The sequence below is a fragment of the Theropithecus gelada genome, chromosome 19 (genome assembly GCF_003255815.1).
Source record: "Theropithecus gelada isolate Dixy chromosome 19, Tgel_1.0, whole genome shotgun sequence".
In the NCBI taxonomy this organism is placed as follows: Eukaryota; Metazoa; Chordata; class Mammalia; order Primates; family Cercopithecidae; genus Theropithecus; species Theropithecus gelada.
Genome location: NC_037687.1, coordinates 16876713 through 16898127, shown reverse-complemented (window position 1 = coordinate 16898127; position 21415 = coordinate 16876713). Strand labels below are relative to the sequence as shown.

Sequence of the window (21415 nt, the reverse complement as noted above, 5' to 3'; positions counted from 1 at the left end):
AGCTGCCAAAGTGTTACCAGAAAGGGGTCCTGATCCAGACCCCAAGAGAGGGTTCTCCAATCTCACACTAGAAAGAATCCAGGGCGAATTCACAGAGTATAGTGAAAGCAAATTTATTAAGAAACGAAAGGAATAAAAGAATGGCTACTCCGGCCGGGCGCGGTGGCTCAAGCCTGTAATCCCAGCACTTTGGGAGGCCGAGACGGGCGGATCACGAGGTCAGGAGATCGAGACCATCCTGGCTAACCCAGTGAAACCCCGTCTCTACTAAAAAATACAAAAAACTAGCCGGGCGAGGTGGCGGGCACCTGTAGTCCCAGCTACTCGGGAGGCTGAGGCAGGAGAATGGCGTAAACCCGGGAGGTGGAGCTTGCAGTGAGCTGAGATCCGGCCACTGCACTCCAGCCTGGGCGACAGAGCGAGACTCCGTCTCAAACAAACAAAAAAAAAAGAATGGCTATTCCATAGACAGGGCAGGGCTGCTGTTGCCCATTTTTATGGTTATTTCTTGATGATACGCTAAACAAGGGGTGGATTATTCATGCCTCCCCTTTTTAGACCATATAGGATCTAAAGGGTAACATCCTGATGTTGACGCGGCATTTGTTTTTCTGTTTGCTTCTTTGAGACGGACTCTCGCTCTGTTGCCCAGGTTGGAGTGAAGTGGCACAATCTCAGCTCACTACAACCTCCGCCTCCCAGGTTCAAGTGATCCTCCTGCCTCAGCCCACCTAGTAGCTGGGATTACAGGCACGTGCCACCATACCCAGCTAATTTTTGTATTTTTAGTAGAGACAGGGTTTCACCATGTTGGCCAGGCTGGTCTTGAACTCCTGACCTCAGGTGATCTGCCCACCTTGGCCGCCCAAAGTGCTAGGATTACAGGCATAAGCCACGGCGCCTGGCCAGCCATGGCATTTGTAAACTGTCATGGCGCTGGTGGGCGTGTAGCAATGAGGACGACCAGAGGTCACTCTTGTCGCCATCTTGGTATTGGTGGATTTTGGCCGGCTTCTTTACTGCAACCTGTTTTATCAGCAAGGTCTTTATGACCCATTATCTTGTGCTGACCTCCGACCTCATCCTGTGACTTAGAATGCTTTAACCGTCTGGGAATGCAGCCCAGTAGGTTTCAGCCTCATTTTACCCAGCTCCTATTCAAGGTGGAGTTGCCCAGGTTCAAACGCCTCTGACAGAAGCACCGGACTGTTCCAAAGCACCTTCTGCTTCCCTACTTGTCCTCCTCCCATGACGGGGAGCTCACTACTTACTACCCCTCCAGGAGTACCATCTGTAACAAAGTCCTCTCTCAGACTGGAGGAGATCTGCCCTGGTGCTCCCTACACACACACACCCCCCTTCTGAAACCAGAGATGGGGGCTGCTGTCAGCACAGGGCAGCTGGAACATTCAAACATTTCTTCCCAGGCTGGATGGCCAACTCCCCAGCACTCAGCCCCGGGCCTGAATGTCCTGGGGACGAAGCTGTCGCTCGCCTTCAGCCAGGAAGACGAGGAGGGCGCGGTGCAGCAGGTGCACCCCCAAGCGCCGGCGACGAGCAGGTGGCCAGCCTGCCACCACTCCATAGCAGTGCCCTTGTTTCTGGTTGGTGAGCGTCTGGATCCCTGGAGAAATTGGATATGAGGTCACAGGGGCAGCCATGGGGACACCTCCTCATCCAGAAGTATGTGACAGCAGGCGGCTGGGTATGGTGGTTCATGCCTGTAATCCCAACACTTTGGGTAGATCACATGAGGCCAGGAGTTCGAGACCAGCCTGGCCAACATGGTGAAACTCCATCTCTACTAAAAATACAGAACTTAGCCTGGCATGATATGGTGATATGTGCCTGTAATCCCAGCTACTCGGGAGGCTGAGGCACAAGAATCACTTGAACCTGGGAGGCAGAGGCTGCAGTGAGTTGGGATCATGCCACCACACTCCAGCCTGGGCGACAGAGTCTCACACACACACACAAAAGTATGTGACAGCAAACCCAACGTGTATTGCCCTTGAGTGGGGATAAACCAGTGGAGCAAAATACATGCATGTTCAGCTTCAAAGTTGGTGCTCAATGATTGCTCAGTCAACAAATGAACACCCCTCAGAAGGAAAAAAAATGAGGGAACTAGAAAGCCAAATGCTTTTCATATGACCCCCATTCTATGTACCAGGCACCCACCTAGGGCTTCCACAATACACGCCTCCCGTGTATAAGCCTCCACAGCGACCACGTGCTGGAAGCAATGTAGGGACACAACGCCGCAACCGCTGGCCCAGATGTCCAAGATCTGACGCACTTTGGGGCAGGCCTGGGGGGGTTAGGGCAGAGTCCAGAGTCAGCACCCCCAATCCCCTCCCCTGCCCATGGCCTGACTGCCCTTACTGAACCCTGATCCCTGTCCTCACACCTGTTTTCTTGACCGCCCATGGTGACCAAGGGCTTCCCAGAGGTGGACATATGGCCGGGCCCTCGTCCCTTTGCCCACGTAGAAGATGGCACGGACGAAAGTCTGAAGGCGCTCAGCTGGGGTCAGTGAGAAGGCTCGGGCTGGCAGGTCCTGAGTCTCCCTGGATGAAGGGGGCAGCCCAGACAGGGAAAAGTGGATAGGGTGGTCCCCAGAGGCAGTCCTTAAAGTCACATGTCTAGTGACTCCTGATTACAGGATCAGAGAAAGGCAGTGGCTCCCCAAAGACATTCAGCAGCTTGCTTTTTTTTTTTTTTTTTAAGACAGAGTTTCACTCTTGTTCTCCCGGCTGGAGTCCAATGGCACGATCTCAGTTCACTGCAACCTCCACCTCCCAGGTTCAAGCAGTTCTCCTGCCTCAGCCTCCCGAATAGCTGGGATTACAGGCATGTGCCAACACGCCTGGCTGATCTTGTATTTTTAGTAGAAATGGGGTTTCTCCATGTTGATCACACTCATCTCTAACTCCTGACCTCACGTGATCCGCCCACCTCAGCCTCCCAAAGTGCTGGTATTACAGGCGTGAGCCACCATGGCCGGCTGGGGCTCACGCCTGTAATCCCAACACTTTGGGAGGCCAAGGCGGGAGGATCACTTGAGGCCGGGAGTTTGAGAACAGCCTGGCCAACATGGTGAAACCCCATATCTACTAAAATTACAAAAAAAAATTAGCTAGAGATGGTGGCACATGCCTGTAATCCCAACTACTTGGGAGGCTGAGGTACAAGAATCGCTTGAACCCAGGAGACAGAGGTTGCAGTGAGCCAAGATTGCACTACTACATTCCAGCCTGGGTGAAAGTGTGAGACTCTGCCTCAAAAAAAAAAAAAGGAAAAAAAAGAGGCTGGTGTGGTGGCTCACACCTGTAATTCCAGCATTTTAGGAGGCCAGGGTGGGCGGATCACCTAAGATCAGGAGTTCAAGACCAGCCTGGCCAACATGTTTAAACCTCGTCTCTACCAAAAATACAAATATCAGCTGGGTGTGGTGGCGGGTGCCTGTAATCCCAGCTACTTGAGAGGCTGAGACAAGAGGATTGTTTGAACCCAGGAGGTGGAGGTTGCAGTGAGCCGAGACGGCACCATTGTACTCCAGCCTTGGCAACAAGAATGAAACTCCGTCTTAAAAAAGAAAAAGAAGGAGAAGAAGCTGATGATTAGAGAGGGCCAGTCCCTTTCCTAAGGGTACACAGCGAATAAAAACCAATCCCCAAATTTTCTAGCTTCCATTTCTGGGGCTTTCCTGCCCTAAGTACCTGGGGTCCAGCAGCAAATATGTGAAGCTAGACTTCACGACCCCCTCCCGCCACCTCCTGGCAGGATCTGGCTGCTCAAACTGCTGGGCCAGCGCATCTTCATCTGCCTGGACATCTGGAATACAGCCTGTCCGCAGGGCTGCAGCCAGTTCTAGGCTGTGCCCTGAAAACTCTGGGCCTGGAAGTCAAGGGAGATGGAGGAAGGGATGATTCTGAGATGGGGAGGGAAGTGGGGCGGAGAGCTGGGGTTCTCTGGGAGATTCCTGGAGGCTCCCTGGATTCCACATGCCCTGGAGAGACTAACCAGGGGCAATCTGGGCTTCTTTCAGCCGCTGGAGGTAGAATCGCCGGGTGAAGGGTGTGACAGGGCCAGGATTCTCACCAAGCGCTCGGAGCCCCTGCAGCAACTCCAAGTCAGACACAATGGAGACTGGCGGGTGCTGGCAACAGCCGACAGGGTCCCTGCCACCTGTAGAGCTTGCCTCATCCTCTGTCAGCCAGAGCGTCGCCATGTCACTATCAATGGATGTCTGGTGCTCCCACAGGCCGTGGCAGTCAGAAGCTCCAGCGGGTGGTGTCTGTGGGGGGCTGTGAGCTGGACTCCTGACGAGGAGAGGCATGGAGGAAGGGGAGGACTGGAAGCCAGCAGCATTTGGTGGGGTCAGAGTCAGGGCCTGCAGACGGGCATTCAGTTCTGCCTCCGTGCCCTGAGACCTAGGTACCCTCTGGGTGGCATGGACAACATGCAGAAGTCCCTGCCTGGTCGGTGGCAATGACCCAGCCCGGGGGGGGAGTGTCTGAGGCTGGGTCCTCTGCTCCAGAGACCTCAACTGCTGTGATGAAAGAGGCATCTGAGCTGTAATCCCAGTGCCCTGGAGGGGACGCTGAGCTCCCATCTTTGTCCACAATTTCAAGGGGAACAGGGAGGCTGGGGGGTCCTGAGTCAGCCTCCAAGCCCATGTCCCTGTTGTCACCTCTGCATGGCTGCGTTTGGAGTGCTATGGAGTCCAGCATCTCATCAGGAGATCCAGAGAGGCCTGGAGCTGCAGGTGAGAGTGGGCGTCAGAGAGGAGAGGAGGAGGGATGAGACAGCGATGGGAATAGGATCAGACATAAAAAGGAGATAGGAATGTCTGAGGCCGAAAAAGCTGGCCACAGAGAGTGGATGTAAGACAGAACCAATAGGCGGGGTGGGGGAGACAGTGGATGCCAGGGACGACTGGTCCAGAAGTCAAGCCCCAGCAGCCCTGCAGGCCCTACTCACTGCCAGGTGCAGCCTCGGGCTTCTGGGTCTCTGCCCCGATCCGGGTCCGGGTCCTGGTCCGAGTGTCGAGATCTTGCAGGACTCGCGCGCACTCCAGGTGCCCCTGCTGCAGGGCCAGGTCCAGCGGCCGGAGTCCGTCCTACAGGGGCGCGGTCAGCAGGGGGCGCTCGAGGCCCTCTTACCTTCCTTCCCTCTCTCCCTCCCTCTGGGCTCGGCCAGCCGTTCTTTGCCCGCGCAGTGCCTCCCAACCTGGTCGCGCAGCGCCGGGTTTGCTCCTTGGCTCAGCAGCAGCTCCAGGCCGCGGCGGCAGCCCCAGGCAGCGGCCACATGCAGCGGCGTCAATGCCTCGACAGATCTGGGGCGGCAGCGCAAGAGGGGTCATTGCGGACTCAGCCTCCCGGCAGGAACCCCCATCTCCGCTCTGGGGACCGGGAGCCTTCGTTCTCGGCCCCCTGATCTCCACTGTCCACCCTGGGGCACTGCCCTTGGAACCTAGATGCTATGACCTCAGGCCAGGACCCAAACCTCTCCCATCTGACCCTGGAGCCTCCACCACAAGATCCAAACCCTTGGTCCTAGCGCAGCCCCATTTCCCGCCCTCGGTCTGGGGCCCCAGCGCCTCCCTCGAGCCCTAGCCCCTGCCCTTGGACCCCCAAGTTCCCTCCCCAAGATTCCCCCAAACCCCATCCTCGGGCTCCGAGGCCCTGGCCCGGGATGGTGGGGCGCCCCTTCCCGGATTCCCAGACTTCGGCTTGGGGAGACCCAGCCCCGGACCCAGGCTCTACCTTACCGAGCGTTGGGGTCCCCGCCTTGGCGCAGTAGGGCCCCGAGGCAACGCAGGCCGCGCGGGTGCCGGGCTCCGGCAGCCAAGTGCACAGCAGCTGCGCCATCCTCCAGCACCAAATTAGGGTCCGCGCCGCAGCGCAGCAGCTCCTCTACCGCCCTGCAAACACCGGGGTCAGAGTGGACTCGGGTGAAAGACCCCCACTCCTGGCCCGCCCCCGGCCCCTCCCTCACCACGGCTCCTCCTCCCGCAGCGCCGACCGCAACCTGCGAGCCAGGAGGGCCTCGGAGCACATGCCCTGGCGGGGTCCGAAGCGCACCGCCTGGCGGGTCGATTTCCTACTTCCCGCGGCTGGCTTGTGGGCATGCGCCGCTCCGCCCCTCGGCTCATGGGGACCCTCTCCGGGGCTGAGCAGGGTTCCCAGCCAGGCTGCCCCGCGCCGCACCGGGGTCCACATCGGGGTTCGAGAGCTTTGGTGTTCGCAGAGGCCCGTGACACCCGGAGGCGCTCAAGCAGGGCTGGGACCGCCGATAAGAGCCCGGGCGGGAGGATGCCACCGGGTGTGCCACTATCTCATTTAAAAATGGGAAACGCAAAGGCACCCGCCTCGAGTGGGTGGAGCTACGATTAGGAAAGTCCGGGGTGCCCCAGGTCTTTAAGTCTCAGGGAATCTTCTGCAAGGGTGGCCTCTGAGAGGGCGCACGGCCTTATGAGAGGCTTAGGCCAGGCACGGTGGCTCACACCTGTAATCCCAGCACTTCGGGAGGCCCAGGCAGGAGGGTTGCTTGAGCTCTGGAGTTCGAGATCAGCCTGGGCAACTTGGATAAATCCTGTCCCTACAAAAAATACAAAAAACGAGCCGGGCGTGGTGGCTTGCGCCTGTGGTCCCAGCTACTTGGGAGGCTAAGTTGGTAGAATCTCCTGAGCCCGGAAGTTCGAGGATGCAGTGAGCCATGATCACACCACTGCACTCCAGCCTGGGCAACAGAGCAAAACTCTGTCTCAGAAAATAAACAAGTAAATGAATACATACATACATACATACATACATACATAAAATAGAGGCTTCAATTTCCAACCCCCAGGCCGAGGGCCCGGCTCAGGCCTTTAATCATAGTGCTTTGGGAGGCTGAGGCGGGAGGATCGCTTGAGGCTACTAGTTTGTTGTTATTTTTCCTTTCTTTTTGTGAGTGCAGGAGTTTGAGACCAGCCTCGGCAACAGAGTGAGGCCATGTCTGTTTGTTTGTTGTTGTTGTTGTTGTTTTTGAAACAGATCTTACTCGGTTGCCCAGGCTGGAGTGCAGTGGCACAATCTGGGCTCACTGCAACATTTGCCTCCCGGGTTCAAGTTATTCTCCTGCCTTGGCCTCCTGAGTAGCTGGGATTACAGGCATGCGCCACCACGCTCAGCTTATTTTTGTATTTTCAGTAGTGATGGGGTTTCACCATGTTGTCCAGGCTGGCCTCGAGCTCCTGACCTCAGGTGATCTGCCTGCCTCAGCCTCCCAAACTGCTGGGATTACAGGCAGAGACCTTGTCTTTATTATTTATTTATTAATTTTTTTTTTTTTTTTTTGAGACGGAGTTTTGCTCTTGTTGCCCAGGCTGGAGTGCAGTGGTGTGATCTCAGCTCACTGCAACCTCCTCCTCCCGGGTTCAAGCGATTCTCCTGCCTCAGCCTCCCCAGTAGCTGTGATTACAGGCATGCACCATCACGCCTGGCTAATTTTTGTATTTTTAGTAAAGACAGGGTTTCACCATGTTGGTCAGGCTGGTCTTGAACTCCTGACTTTGTGATCCGCCCGCCTCGGTCTCCCAAAGTGCTGGGATTACAGCCATGAGCCACCACACCTGGCCAAGACCCTGTCTTTAAAAACAATCTTTTTAAAAATTTCCAGCCCTCGTTCTGTGTTGCCCATTTTCAATCCAGCGCAACTAGGACTTCAGTATTTTGGAGGGCTGGACCCGAGTCTTAGTGTCCCATCTGCAAAATGTAAGAATCCTAACGAAGCTGATGCGGGGACTGAACAGGGGCTTGGGCACAAGGGTCTGACACACACACACACAATAGGTTCCCGAAAAATGTTCATAGGGAAGAAAAGCAGTCACTCAATAAAGCTATTTGTGTTTACTTTTGAGATAGGGTCTTGCTCTGTCACCCAGGCTGGAGTGCAGTGGTGCAATGACAGCTCACTGCAGCCTTGACCTCCTAGGCTCAAGTGATCCTCCCACTTCAGCCTCCCAAGTAGCTGGGAATCACAGGCATGAGCCACCAAGCCTGGCTAATTTTTGCATTTCCTGTAGAGACAGGAAATGTTGCTATATTGTCCAGGGTGGTCTTGAACTCCTGGCCTCAAGCAACCCTCCTATCATGGCCTCACTACTGCTGATGGAGCTGTTAAACCTCCCCCTTAGGGACGTATGATCCAGGCCTGGCTGATCAGAACACCATACAACCCTGGCACATGACTAGCTCTTAATTGTAGGTCATGTAACCCCCCAGGGAAGTCCAGTCATATCCAGGTGCTGAGAGAACTCTGCCTTGACCTGGGTTGGGGTCTGGGGAGTGGCTGGAGCCATCATACACCTTTCGATTTGTTGGGGGGTAAGCGGGGCACACTGACTGGCAACCATGTAGTACCCTCCCCAATGGCAATGTTGTCCTAGCACCTGGATATAGCCAAACCTGAAGCTGTTGTCTTGGCTTTTTCATCTTTTTTATTTTTGAACTTTTCATTTTTATTTGAGAAAAGCTCTCGCTCTGTCACCAGGCTGGAGTACAGTGGTGCAATCTCAACCTGCTGCAACCTCTGCGTCCCAGGGGCTTTTTCATCCACAAGAAAGCAGCCACTCACCTTTGTTCAGTGGCTAAGTTTTCTGTCACTTGCAATGAAGGTGATCCCAATTAACACAAAGTGATGGGTGTGGACTTCGGTTAACGAGTCTCAAATTTTTATTTTGATGGCAAAAATCACACAGGGAAGAACAAAAATTATCCATGACAAACTAGGAGTGGAAATGGGCTGGGAAACACGGAAGATGGGTGCCCACAGTTCCTGGGATCCCTCCTGGAATCCTGGGTTTCCCTCCTAGGACCCCACAAGGTACCCTAGGTGCCTCCTGGAACCCCCTGAGCCCAGAGGTCCCAAGGAACCCAGTATGAGAACCAAGGCTTTAGGCCAAGGACTTCCTTGCACAAGAAGATGCAGATGTACAGGGATGATTCAGACAGTGGCCTCAACCTCAGTGGCTTCATCCTCCTCCTCCAGCAGGCTGTAGGAAGCGTGGCTCTGGCAGGGCCGCTGCAGGGGGTGGGCCAACAGTTTCGCCATGCAGTTGTGCAACTCCAGGGCTGGCCCAGCCAGCGCCACCTCATACTTGTAGCTGGTACCCTTGGTATCCAGGCTGCCCATGAAGGCAAACATGTCCTGGGGAGGGGTGGGGGTCAGTGAAGGGCTGTTCAGGCAGAGGTTACCCCAACAGGCCCTTCATATCCCTGGAGGGCTTCTCAGAAGAGGGGACATCTGGGGTGGGTTTTAAAGGGTGAAGAGGAGTTTGCCAAGCAGAAACCATTCATACATTGAGCAAACATTCCCTGCCATGGACCCAGTGTTAGGGATCCGAAGAGGTCCCAGTCATGGATCCTAAAGAGTCCCCAGTGTGGAGAGACACAGTCAGATACAGACACATTCTCCTGGCCCCCACTTTGATCCTTCTTGAAAAACAGGGAGGGCTTCTCAGAGGAGGGACTTTTTATTTTACTTTTTTTTTTTTTGTTGAGACGGGGTTTCGCTGTGGTTCCCAGGCTGGTGTGCAATGGCACCATCTCAGTTCACCACAACCTCCACCTCCCAGGTTCAAACGATTCTCCTGCCTCAGCCTCCTGAGTAGATGGGATTTCAGGCATGCGCCACCATGCCCGGTTAATTTTGTATTTTTAGTAGAGACACGGTTTCTCCATATTGGTCAGGCTGGTCCGAACTCGTGACTCAGGTGATCCACCTGCCTCAGCCTCCCAAAGTGCTGGGATTACAGGTATGCACCACTGCTGCCTGGCCCGATTTTTATTTTTTGACACAGGGTCTCCGCCCTGTCACCCAGGCTGGAGTGCAGTGGCTTGATCATAGCTCACTGCAATCTCCACCTTTCGGGCTCAAGCAAGCCTCCTGTCTCGGCCTCCCGAGTAGCTGGGACCACAGGCATACACCACGACGCCTGGCAAGAGAGGGGACTTTTGATTTGGGTATTGAAGTATGAGGAGGAGCTGGTCTCAACTCCCTGTTCATAGTTGGGTAAACTGAGGTTCAGAGAAGTAAGTAGTCCACTCGAAGTCCCACAGCTAGTTCAGGTCTGGGATGTGAAGGCCCAGCAGGGCCCTTGTAGTCCAAGAGGGATGGATGATCCAGGCTGAGGGCACAGTGAGGTCAAAGGCAGGAAGAAAGGGAAGAGGGAGCCGGTCGCGGTGGCTCACACCTGTAACCCCAGCACTTTGGGAGGCTGAGGCAGGCAGATCACCTGAGGTCAGGAGTTCAAGACCAGCCTGGCCAACATGGTGAAACCCCGTCTCTACTAAAAATACAAAAATGAACCTGGTGTGATGGCAGGTACCTCTATTCCCAGCTACTCGGGAGGCTGACGCACGAGAATTGCTTGAACCCAGGAGGCAGAGGTTGCAGTGGGCCGAGATCGTGCCACTGCACTCCAGCCTGGGAGACAGACAGACGGAGACTCTGTCTCAAACAAAAAAAAAAGAAAGGAAAGCAAGGAACACTGGGGATGGGGGAGGCAGGACTCAAGATGTTTGCCTGGACCATCGTCCCAATGGCTTTCTTTTTTTTTTTTTTTCTTTTTTTTTTTTGAGACGAAGTCTTGCTCTGTCGCCCGGGCTGGAGTGCAGTGGCCGGATCTCAGCTCACTGCCAGCTCTGCCTCCCAGGTTTACGCCATTCTCCTGCCTCAGCCTCCCCTGTAGCTGGGACTACAGGCGCCCGCCACCTCGCCCAGCTAGTTTTTTTGTATTTTTTAGTAGAGACGGGGTTTCACCACGTTAGCCAGGATGGTCTCGATCTCCTGACCTCGTGATCCGCCAGTCTCGGCCTCCCAAAGTGCTGGGATTACAGGCTTGAGCCACCGCGCCCGGCCTCCCAATGGCTTTCACAGCAGACAACTGGGAAACAGTTGTTCAATGACCAAATGCCATGACCCACCCCGGCCAGGGCTCCAGGGCTACCAAATGGAGGTAAAGACCCCCAGACCCAGCGCAGGTGTGTTCCAAGACATCCTGTCCACGCCCGCCTGCCACTCACACCTGCTGCGGCCTCTCACCTTCCAGCTCATCTCCTCCTCCTTCTCCTCGGTGCCATTGTGGATGTAAACAACGTCAAAGAAGAAATATGGGCACTGGAACATTTTCTGTGGGGGAAGTAAAGAACACCAGCCTCTGGGGCTTGGGTCACCCCATGCCCCACGTCTATAACTCCCCTATTTCTGCCTCAGACTCTGGGAACTTGCCTCTAGGCACCCCAGCCTCTGTGGTTGGGAAGTCCCTCCTGGTGTCTAACCACCATCCTCATGGCTGCAGGCACCCCTCCCTCTCCCAGGCCTCACCCACCTTCATGGGCTCCGTCAAGGAGAACTGGGGCTGGCAGGGTGGACGGCTGTAGACAAGGATGGTGCGGACCACATATGGCGGGGGAATCGTCTGCACGTTCTCTGTGACCGGAAGCTCAGTCTTCTGCTGGCTGCATACCCGGGAGGGAGCAGTCAGAGCAGCCTGTGGGGGTCTGCCCCTCTTATCACCCTCAGAGAGACCCTAGATGCTCACCGGGCAGGTGAGGCCCCACTGATGTCTCCCAAATTCACTGCTGCCTGTGAGGCATCCCGTAAGCAGTTCCCTCTGCCCTGCGCATGTGGCCAGCCTCACCCCTCTGAGTGCAATGGTGAGATCTCGGCTCACTGCAACCTCTGCCTCCCAGGTTCAAGGAATTCTCCTGCCCCGGCCTCTCAAGTAGCTGGGATTACTGGCGCCCATGACCACGTCCAGCTAATTTTTGTATTTTTAGTAGAGATGCACTTTCACCACGCTGACCAGGCTGGTCTCAAACTCCTGACCTCAGGAGATCTGCCTGCCTCGGCCTCCCAAAGTGCTGGGATTACAGGCCTGGGCCACCACGCCTGGACCACCCTCAGTGTCCTGAGCATTCCCCATCACTGCTGTCAGCTGGAGCTGCCTAGCAATACGTGCATCTCCATCGGCCCCCATGCTCCCAAGACACATAAATGAGGAATTGCTCAGGGCGAGGTTGGAAGGGAGGAGGCTTTATGGCTCCCTAGATTATTTCTGGGCTACTTGGGGCTTCTTCCCACAAGTGACCCTTCTCTTTGAAGGTAAGAATTTCTCCGCAGGGGACTTACATGAGGCTGAAAAGTCCTTCCAGATCTGGTGGGGACGCTAAGGAGAAGGCTGGTAGAGCACGAGTGAGCAGGAACAGGTGGCTTCCCTGGTCCTGACGCCAGAGGAGACCCGGCACCCCTGCAGACGCACCATATGACCCTGGCCAAGTCACTTGCCCTCTCTGATACTCGAATTCCCCTCAGGATGGATCACAAAATAGGGTGCTGCCACCAGATGACTTTAAGACTCTTGGCCGGGCGCGGTGGCTCAAGCCTGTAATCCCAGCACTTTGGGAGGCCGAGACGGGTGGATCACGAGGTCAGAAGATCGAGACCATCCTGGCGAACACGGTGAAACCCCGTCTCTACTAAAAAATACAAAAAACTAGCCGGGCGAGATGGCGGGCGCCTGTAGTCCCAGTTACTTGGGAGGCTCAGGCGGGAGAATGGCGTAAACCCAGGAGGCGGAGCTTGCAGTGAGCTGAGATCCGGCCACTGCACTCCAGCCCGGGCGACAGAGCCAGACTCCATCTCAAAAAAAAAAAAAAAAAAAAAACGACTCTTGGTATGCCACGCACAGTGGCTCATGCCTGCAATCTCAGCACTTTGGGAGGCCAAGGCGGGTGGACCACCTGAGGTCAGGAGTTCGAGATCAGCCTGGCCAACATGATGAAACCCCATCTCTACTAAAAATACAATATTAGCCGGGCCTGGTGGCGCATGTCTGTAATCCCAGCTACTTGGGAGGTTAAGGCAGGAAAATTGTTTGAACTCGGGAGGTGGAGATTGCGGTGAGCCGAGATCATGCTGCTGCACTCCAGCCTGGGCAACAAGAGCGAGACTCCATCTCAAAAACAATAATAAATAAGATCCACAGGGAGCCATGGGAGGTTTTGGAGCAGAGATGGGACGGAATCTAATTTGTTTTAAAACAGAATGGGGCCGGGCATGGTGGCTCACGCCTGTAATCTCAGCACTTTGGGAGGCTGGGGTGGGAGGATCACTTGAGCCCAGGAATTCAAGACCAGCTTGGGCAACATAGCAGGACCCCGTCTCTAAAAAACATACAAAATACGCCGGGCGCGGTGGCTCAAGCCTGTAATCCCAGCACTTTGGGAGGCCGAGACGGGCGGATCACGAAGTCAGGAGATCGAGACCATCCTGGCTAACACAGTAAAACCCCGTCTCTACTAAAAAATACAAAAAAACTAGGCAGGTGAGGTGGCGGGCGCCTGTAGTCCCAGATACTCCGGAGGCTGAGGCAGGAGAATGGCGTAAACCCGGGAGGCGGAGCTTGCAGTGAGCTGAGATCCGGCCACTGCACTTCAGCCTGGGCGACAGAGCTAGACTCCATCTCAAAAAAAAAAAACCATACTAAATTAGCCAGGTGTGGTGGTGCACACCTATAATCCCAGCTACCTGGGAGGCTGAGGCAGGAGAATCACTTGAACCTGGGAGGTGGAACTTACAATGAGCCAAGATTGCACCATTGCACTCAGCCAGGGCAATGAGAGCAAAACTCCGTCTCCAAAAAAAAAAAAAAAGCAAAAAAAAAAAAAAGCTCCCCTTTCCTGCATGGCTGGGGCCACTGTCCTCAAAACAAAAGAGCCAGGGGTGGTGTTGTCCTCCTGAAAAAAACTCTAACCATTTTTTACCTTTTTAACTTAGAGTCCTATTCTATTTCAGTTTGGGGCCACACATGAGCCTTTTATGTCCAAATTACCATAAAATGTCCTGCGCCCAGGTTCAAGGGGCTGTAGGAGGAATGATGACATTTCTGTCACACACTGCCATTTATTGAGCATCAACTGTATGCCCAGCCCTGTGTGAGGTGATCCCCTTGTGGGTAAATTCTGGACCTCCTAAGTACAAATAAGGTACTTTTTTTTTTTTTTTTTTTTTAAGATGGAGTGTCATTCTGTCATCCAGGCTGGAGTGCAGTGGCGAGATCTCAGCTCACTGCTACCTCCGCCTCCGGGGTTCAAGTGATTCTTGAGCCTCAGCCTCACAAGTCGCTGGGATTACAGGCGGGGACCACCGTGCCTGGACCAAATGAAGTACTTTCACTTCTGTATTATTACAGCATCTCCATGGGGTAGGCAGCTTTGTGCCTTCCACAGTACAGATGGGGAAACTGAGGCTCAGAGGGGTGACTTTCCCAGCCTTGGCAGGACCGAGATCTGAACTTCAGCCAGCCAGAGTCAGGACTCAGACTTTCCTGAGCCCCAAGGACGACAGAAGGAGACAGCCCCCTTCACAGGGACATTCCTGCCAGGAAGGATACTGAAGGTGGAACAGGAGGCCGTCTCCAGATCATAGAGGCAGCTGCAGAGCTCACGGGGGTCGGAGGTCAGGCCGGACAGCTGCAGGGAAGCAAAGGCCTCAGCGCGGTGCTCCCCGGGCCCCAGGGGACCCGCGGGCACCCAGCGCCTGCCCAGACCTCACCCAGGCCGTGTCGTCATTCACCACCACCAGTGCAAACTCGTGGCTTTTGTCGATCTTGTGTTTTGTCCGCACGAACATCTCGATCATCTTCTGGGAGACGTTGAGGGCATTGGTTTTGGAGCTGGAGAAGCAGAGTAGAGGGGAATTAAGGTTCCCTCAGGGCCAGGCGCGGTGGCTCATACCTGTAATCCCAGCACTTTGGGAGGCCGAGGCGGGTGAATCACGAGGTCAGGAGTTCAAGACCAGCCTGGCCAAGATGGTGAAACCCCGTCTCTACAAAAATACAAAAAAATTAGCCAGGCGTGGTGGCGGGCGCCTGTAATCCCAGGTACTCAGGAGGCTGAGTCAGAGAACTGCTTGAACCCGGAAGGCGGAGGTTGCAGTGAGCCAAGATCGTGCCACTGCACTCCAACAGAGCGAGACTCTGTCTCAAAAAAAAAAAAAAAAGATTCCTTCAGCCACCCTCCTCTGAGAACCCTGTACCAGCTAGATAAGGCCCTAGAGGTACAGGTCACACTGCAGGGGGATGGCGGAGCTCAGTCACAAACCCAGTAGTCTGGCTGACGTCTGAGCTCCTGCCCTCTCCAAATGGTCCCTCTGTGCATATGGGGATCAAGGTTCCTCTAGACTCACTGCAGGAACTTTGCTCAGCCATGAGCTGATTGCCGCTGAGGGGAAGGAGGTGCCATCTTCAACATCTCCAAGGAGGCCCTCAAGCCCCATCCAGGCCCTGCCACTCAAACTGCCCCCTACCCCAGATACATGACTCCAGACAAGTATCATGTGTAGGCAGCACATGACTCCAGACAAGGGCTTCAGGGCCAGCTGGACCTGGGTCCCAATCCTGGCTCTGCCCCATTGCTCTGAGCCCTCAACTCAGCAGGTCACTTTGCTTCTTGGCATCTCCAAGTCATTGCTATGAATGGAGGCTCAATGGGTCATAGCCTTAACGTTACCAGTTATCCTTGCTACTCTTTTTTTATTTTACTTTTTGTGAGATGGGAGTGTCGTTCTTGTTGCCCAGGCTGGAGTGCAATAGCGTGATCTCGGCTCACCGCAACCTCCATCTCCCGGATTAAAGTGATTCTCCTGTCTCAGCCTCCCAAATAGCTGGGACTACAGGCATGCACCACTGTGCCTAGCTAATTTTTGTATTTTTAGTAGAGGTGGGGGTTTCACTATGTCAGCCAGGCTGGTCTCAAACTCCAGACCTCGTGATCCACCCATCTCGGCCTCCCAAAGTAATCCCAGCACTTTGGGAGGCCAAGGCGGGTGGATCACAAGGTCAGGAGATCGAGACCACCCTCACTAACACGGTGAAACCCCGTCTCTACTAAAAACACAAAAAAATTAGCCGGGTGTGGTGGAGGTGGGCACCTGTAGTCCCAGCTACTCGGGAGGCTGAAGCAGGAGAATGGTGTGAAACCGGGAGGCGGAGCTTGCAGTGAGCGGAGATAGCGCCACTGCACTCCAGCCTGGGTAACAGAGCGAGATTCTGTCTCAAAAAAAAAAAAAAAAAAAAAAGAGACAAGGTCTCGCTCTATCACCCAGGCTGGAGTGTGTTGGCAAAATCATAGCTCATTGCAGCCTCAAACTCTTGGGATCAATCGATCCTCCCAGCTTGCCCTCCCAAGTAGCTGGGAGTCTAGGAACATGCCACCATGCCCAGCCAAGGCAGGCAGACTTCAGATCAGGAGTTTTGAGACCAGCCTGGCCAACATGGCAAAACTCGTCTCTACTAAAAATACAAAAATTAACCGAGCGTGGTGGTACATGCCTGTAATCTCAGCTACTCGGGAGGCTGAGGCACAAGCATCACTTGAACCTGGGAGGTGGGGGTTGCAGTGAGCTGAGCTCACTCCATTGCACTCCAGCCTGGGCAAGAGAGCGACACCCTGTCTCAAAAACAAATAAATGAATAAATACATATACATATATACATATTTTTTTTTTTTTTTTTTTTGAGACGGAGTCTGGCTCTGTCGCCCGGGCTGGAGTGCAGTGGCCAGATCTCAGCTCACTGCAAGCTCCGCCTCCCGGGTTTACGCCATTCTCCTGCCTCAGCCTCCCGAGTAGCTGGGACTACAGGCGCCCGCCGCCTCGCCCGGCTAGTTTTTTGTATTTTTTAGTAGAGACGGGGTTTCACCGTGTTCGCCAGGATGGTCTCGATCTCCTGACCTCGTGATCCGCCCGTCTCGGCCTCCCAAAGTGCTGGGATTACAGGCTTGAGCCACCGCGCCCGGCCCACATATATTTTTTTAGAGAGATGGGGTCCATGTTGCCCAGACTAGTCTTGAACCCCTAGCCTCAAGTGATCTTCCTATCTCAGCCTTCCGAGTCACTGGGATTACAGGCATGAGCCACTGCACCTGGCTCTTGCTACTCTCTGATACTGCCAGGCCTGAAGCCAGACCAAGCTGGTGTGAGTTTCAGAGTAAGAGCCCCGTATCTTTTGGGCTGGACCCTCCCGGCCATGGCCGCATGTTCAAGCCCTAAAATGTCCCTCTTACCCGTTGAACGACTCCAGCTTTGGCAGTGACATTTCCTCTGACAGGTCCAGGCAGATAATCTGCAAGGTAGTTGGAGGGTGATGAGCGTCCTCTGACCTTAACATTGGCCCCCACACCACTCACTGGCCCTCTTCAAGCTGCCCTGTCTGAAAAGGCAGTACGGTGACCCCTAATCGTGAGCCAAGCCATCCACTTTGAAAAGCAATGGCTTAGAAGCATGGGCGCTGAACTGGGAGTCCATGTAGAAAAGCAAATCAATGAGCCAGACAATGTGTGACACAGAAACACAGAAATGAGGATATAGCAGGTCGAACTGTGGCTCCCAAAAGACATGTCCACCCAGAACCTGAGAATGTGACCTTATTTGGCCAGGCACAGTGGCTCACAGCTGTAATCCCAGCACTTAGGGAGGCCAAGGAAGGCAGATCACTTGAGGTCAGGAGTTTGAGACCAGCCTGGCCAACATGGCGAAACCCCATCTCTACTAAAAATACAAAAAATTGGCTAGGTGTGGTGGCAGGCACTTGTAATCCCAGCTACTCGGGAGGCTAAACCAAGAGAATTGCTTGAACCCGGGAGATGGAGGTTGCAGTGAGCCCTGATTGCACCACTGTACTCCAGCCTGGGTGACAGAGTAAAACTCTGTCTCAAAAAAAAAAAAAAAAAAAAAGAGGCCAGACATGGTGGCTCCCACCTGTAATCCCAGCACCTTGGGAGGCTAAGGCAGGCAGATCATGAGGTCAGGAGATCAAGACCATCCTGGCCAACATGGTAAAACCTGGTCTCTACTAAAAAATACAAAAAGTAGTTGGGTGTGGTGGCGAATGCCTGTAATCCCAGTTACTCGGGAGGCTGAGGCAGGAGAATCATTTGAAACAGGGAGCTGGAGGTTGCAGTGAGCTGAGATCACGCCACTGCACTCCAGCCTGATGACAGAGTGGGACTCCATCTCAAAGAAAAGAAAAAAAAAGAATGTGACCTTATTTGGAATCAGGGTCTCTGCAAATGTAATTAAAGTAAGGGTCTTGAGATAAGATCCTATTTTGATGACAAGTATCCTTATAGGAGACAGAAGAGAAGACAGTGAGAAAGGCTTTATGAGGACTGGACAGAATTGGGCAAAGACAGCCGAGTGCAGTGGCTCACGCCTCTAGTCCCAGCACTTTGGGAGGCCAAAGCGGGTGGATCACCTGAGCTCAGGAGTTCGAGACCAGCCAGGCCAACATGGTGAAATCCCGTCTCTCCTAAAAATTAGCTGGGTGTGGTGGCATGCGCCTGTAGTCCCAGCTACTAGGGGGACTGAGGCAGGAGGATCACTTGAACCCAGGAGGTGGAGGTTGCAGTGAGCTGAGATCGTGCCACTGCACTCCAGCCTGGGCGACAGAGTGAGATTCTGTCTCAAAAAAAAAAAAAAAAAAAAATTGGGCAAAGACTAGAGTGATGGAGCCATAAGCCAAGGAATGCCAGGAGCCACCAGAGGCTAGAAGAGGCAAGAAGGGGCCAGGTGGGGTGGCTCATGCCTATAATCCCATCACTTTGGGAGGCCAAGGCAGGCGGATCACCTAAGGTCAGGAGTTCAAGACCAGCCTGGCCAATGTGGTGAAACCCTGTCTCTACTAAAAATACAAAAATTAGCTGGGCGTGGTGGCGCACGCTTCTAACCCCAGCTACTCGGGAGGCTGAGGCAGGAGAATTGCTTGAACCCGTGAGGCAGAGGTTGCAGTGAGCCAAGATCGTGCCACTGCACTCCAGCCTGGGCAATAAGAGCGAAACTCCATCTCAAAAAAAAAAAAAAAAGACAGACAGACAGACAAAAAGAAGAGGCAAGAAAGAATCCTCCCTTAGAGCCTCCAGAGGGGGCGTGGCCCTACTGACACCTGACTTCTGGCCCTAAGAACTGTGAGAGAATAAATTTCTCTGGTTGAAAGATACCAAGTGGCCAGGCGCGGTGGCTCAAGCCTGTAATCCCAGCACTTTGGGAGGCCGAGACGGGCGGATCACGAGGTCAGGAGATCGAGACCATCCTGGCTAACATGGTGAAACCCCGTCTCTACTAAAAAATACAAAAAACTAGCCGGGCGAAGTGGCGGGTGCCTGTAGTCCCAGCTACTCGGGAGGCTGAGGCAGGAGAATGGCGTGAACCCGAGAGGAGGAGCTTGCAGTGAGCTGAGATCCGGCCACTGCACTCTAGCCTGGGTGACAGAGCAAGATTCCGTCTCAAAAAAAAAAAAAAAAGAAAGCTACCAAGTCCATGGTGACATGTGGCAGCTACAGGTAACTAATACAAAGGGAATGTCTGCAGAGTGAATCCCAAAAGACAAGATGCTAGGTTTCCTAGCATCTTAGAGCCCCAGGCCACCCCTTCTACTTACCACCTTCTCTGGACAGTTGACCCTTGGTGTCCGAATTTGGACCTCAGGGGCTGGCGGGGGCACTTGCCAGGACTTAGGGCCAGCTCCTGAAGTGTTGGGGCTCCCATCATCAGCACTGGCGGCCTCACCCTCACCCTCGCTGCGGCTGCCCACGCTGGCCTGTGCCCCCACCGCCCGGTCCTCAGCCCCTTCAGGATTGGAGCGAGTGCGGGGCCGAGGCTCTGCTGCGTGCTCCTCTTCCTCCTCCTCCTCTTCAGTGGGGCTGCTGGGCTCCGCCACTTCCATGGCTCCTGTGTGGCTAGATGGAACACGGACAGGGGAAGCCAGAATCCTCCCCTTGGGAGTTTTAAAAACATTTGGTTATGGTCAGGCATGGTGGCTCACGCCTGTAATCCCAGCACTTTGGGAGGCCGAGGCAGGCGGATCACCTGAGGTTGGAAGTTCGAGACCAGCCTCACCAACATGGAGAAATCCCATCTCTACTAAAAATACAAAATTAGCCAGGCGTGGTGGTGCATGCGTATAATCCCAGCTACTCGGGAGGCTAAGGCAGGAGAATCAATTGAACCTGGGAGGGGTGGTTGCAGTGAGCCGAAATCCCGCCATGCACTCCACCCTGGGCGACAAGAGTGAAACTGTCTCAAAAAAAAAAAAAAAAATTTGCTGACTAAGAAGGAAGAGGGGCCATGAGCTGCTTACTGATGATGAGTCACTCCTCTTAGGGAGTCTGTTTCCTCAGCTGTAGAACAAGTGCCTTTTACACCTATCAGCCGAGCAGTCACTCTGACATAAGATAACAGTCCCCCCTCTTTTTTCCTCTTTTTTTTTTTTTTTTTTAACGTAGTGCTAGCCTCATGCCCCTACTCGGCCAGTGAGCACATCCCAGCTCTCTGGCCACTGAAAATGGCTCGGGGATGGGCACATGACACAAATCAGGCCATTGAGTGGCAGCTCTGCAACTTCTAACACTGCCATCAAGGAAAAGAGACTCCCACTAGAGTTGCAAAGCTGGGAGAATAAAGTTGAGAGCTGCGAGGGGCCCCTTTTGCCTCTAAAGTAAAAAGCGAAATGGTCTCTACCCAGAAAACTGCTGATCGAATTCTGACCACCTGGACCCAGCTCCTATTAGACCCAATCTATAAGCCACTAACTTCCTTTTCTTCCTTAAGCCACATTGAGTAGGGTTTTCTGTTACCTAAAACTGAAAACGTCTTGGTGAATAAAGGAATAATAACCTCTAGGACACCCTCGTGCCTAGCGGGTGTCTGCATGAGGGAGAAGCAAAATATTAGGACTGTGGTTCCTCTTGGAGAGAAACAGGACACGAATGGAACAGTCTGTCTATCTGGGCAATAGGCACGGGCTTCCCAAGATGGTCTTTGAGCGCCTTGCAGTCCCCACGCCTCTAACGAAAACAAAGCTTTAGTGACAGCAAGAAGGATGGAGGCTAGACTGCAGGAGAAACCAGAAATAAAGACGGAAGCCCCAGGAAAGGCTAGGAGCTGGATCTCTCGGGGCAAAGGGAGCTGGGCCCCTAGGAACAGGCCCCGCACGCTTTCACCACCCAACTTCGGCTCACCGTAGCCTGAGCCTCCTTCTAAATCAGCCGCCGACTCTCTAGGAAGCCGCCATCTTTACAGCCGGAAGTTGTGCGGCGCAGCCCCGACGCCTCCTGGGAAATGTAGTTCAGCGGGTCGCAGAACAAGCGGAGACAGAAACTAGTTGCGGCTAGGAAGGACTTGGAAGCTGATAGGCTAATACTGGGCTAGGGGGTGGGGTTTGGAGTGCGACAGCGCCAGTACTTCTACCCTGATAGGCTAAAACGTGGACTACAGGTGGAGTTTGCAATGTGATAGGCTAACAGGGACGAGGAAGGCCGATTTAGGGAAAGAGGAGGAGCTGATTGGTGATTGGTGAAGCTGGTCT

At 54.1% G+C, this 21415-nt stretch overlaps 2 protein-coding genes across 3 annotated transcripts; both read right to left on the bottom strand.

Annotated features, from left to right (window-relative positions):
• Window positions 1–1342: 1342 nt before the first annotated feature.
• Window positions 1343–6333, bottom strand: ANKLE1 (ankyrin repeat and LEM domain containing 1). Its single transcript, XM_025368433.1, is given in 10 exon segments — window positions 1343–1624; window positions 2182–2322; window positions 2413–2570; window positions 3723–3900; window positions 4027–4513; window positions 4515–4765; window positions 4987–5125; window positions 5236–5341; window positions 5777–5929; window positions 6004–6333. Coding segments are annotated over 10 exon segments (2010 nt in total). The 5' UTR covers window positions 6228–6333; the 3' UTR covers window positions 1343–1451.
• Window positions 6334–8700: 2367 nt separating this feature from the next.
• On the bottom strand, window positions 8701–21209 carry BABAM1 (BRISC and BRCA1 A complex member 1). 2 transcript variants are annotated; one of them, XM_025368406.1, is made up of 9 exons: window positions 21069–21209; window positions 19490–19787; window positions 17118–17176; window positions 14608–14728; window positions 14447–14525; window positions 12184–12208; window positions 11381–11510; window positions 11095–11181; window positions 8701–9198 (listed from the first exon to the last, which is right to left on the bottom strand). In XM_025368406.1, the coding sequence occupies exons 2-9, from the start codon at window positions 19772–19774 to the stop codon at window positions 8995–8997; spliced, it is 990 nt and encodes a 329-aa protein (XP_025224191.1). In that variant the 5' UTR covers window positions 19775–19787; window positions 21069–21209; the 3' UTR covers window positions 8701–8994. The 2 variants fall into 2 exon arrangements, with proteins under 2 accessions (XP_025224191.1, XP_025224190.1); XM_025368405.1 differs by having other exon boundaries at window positions 19490–19825; window positions 21069–21150.
• Between the last annotated feature and the right edge of the window lie 206 nt (window positions 21210–21415).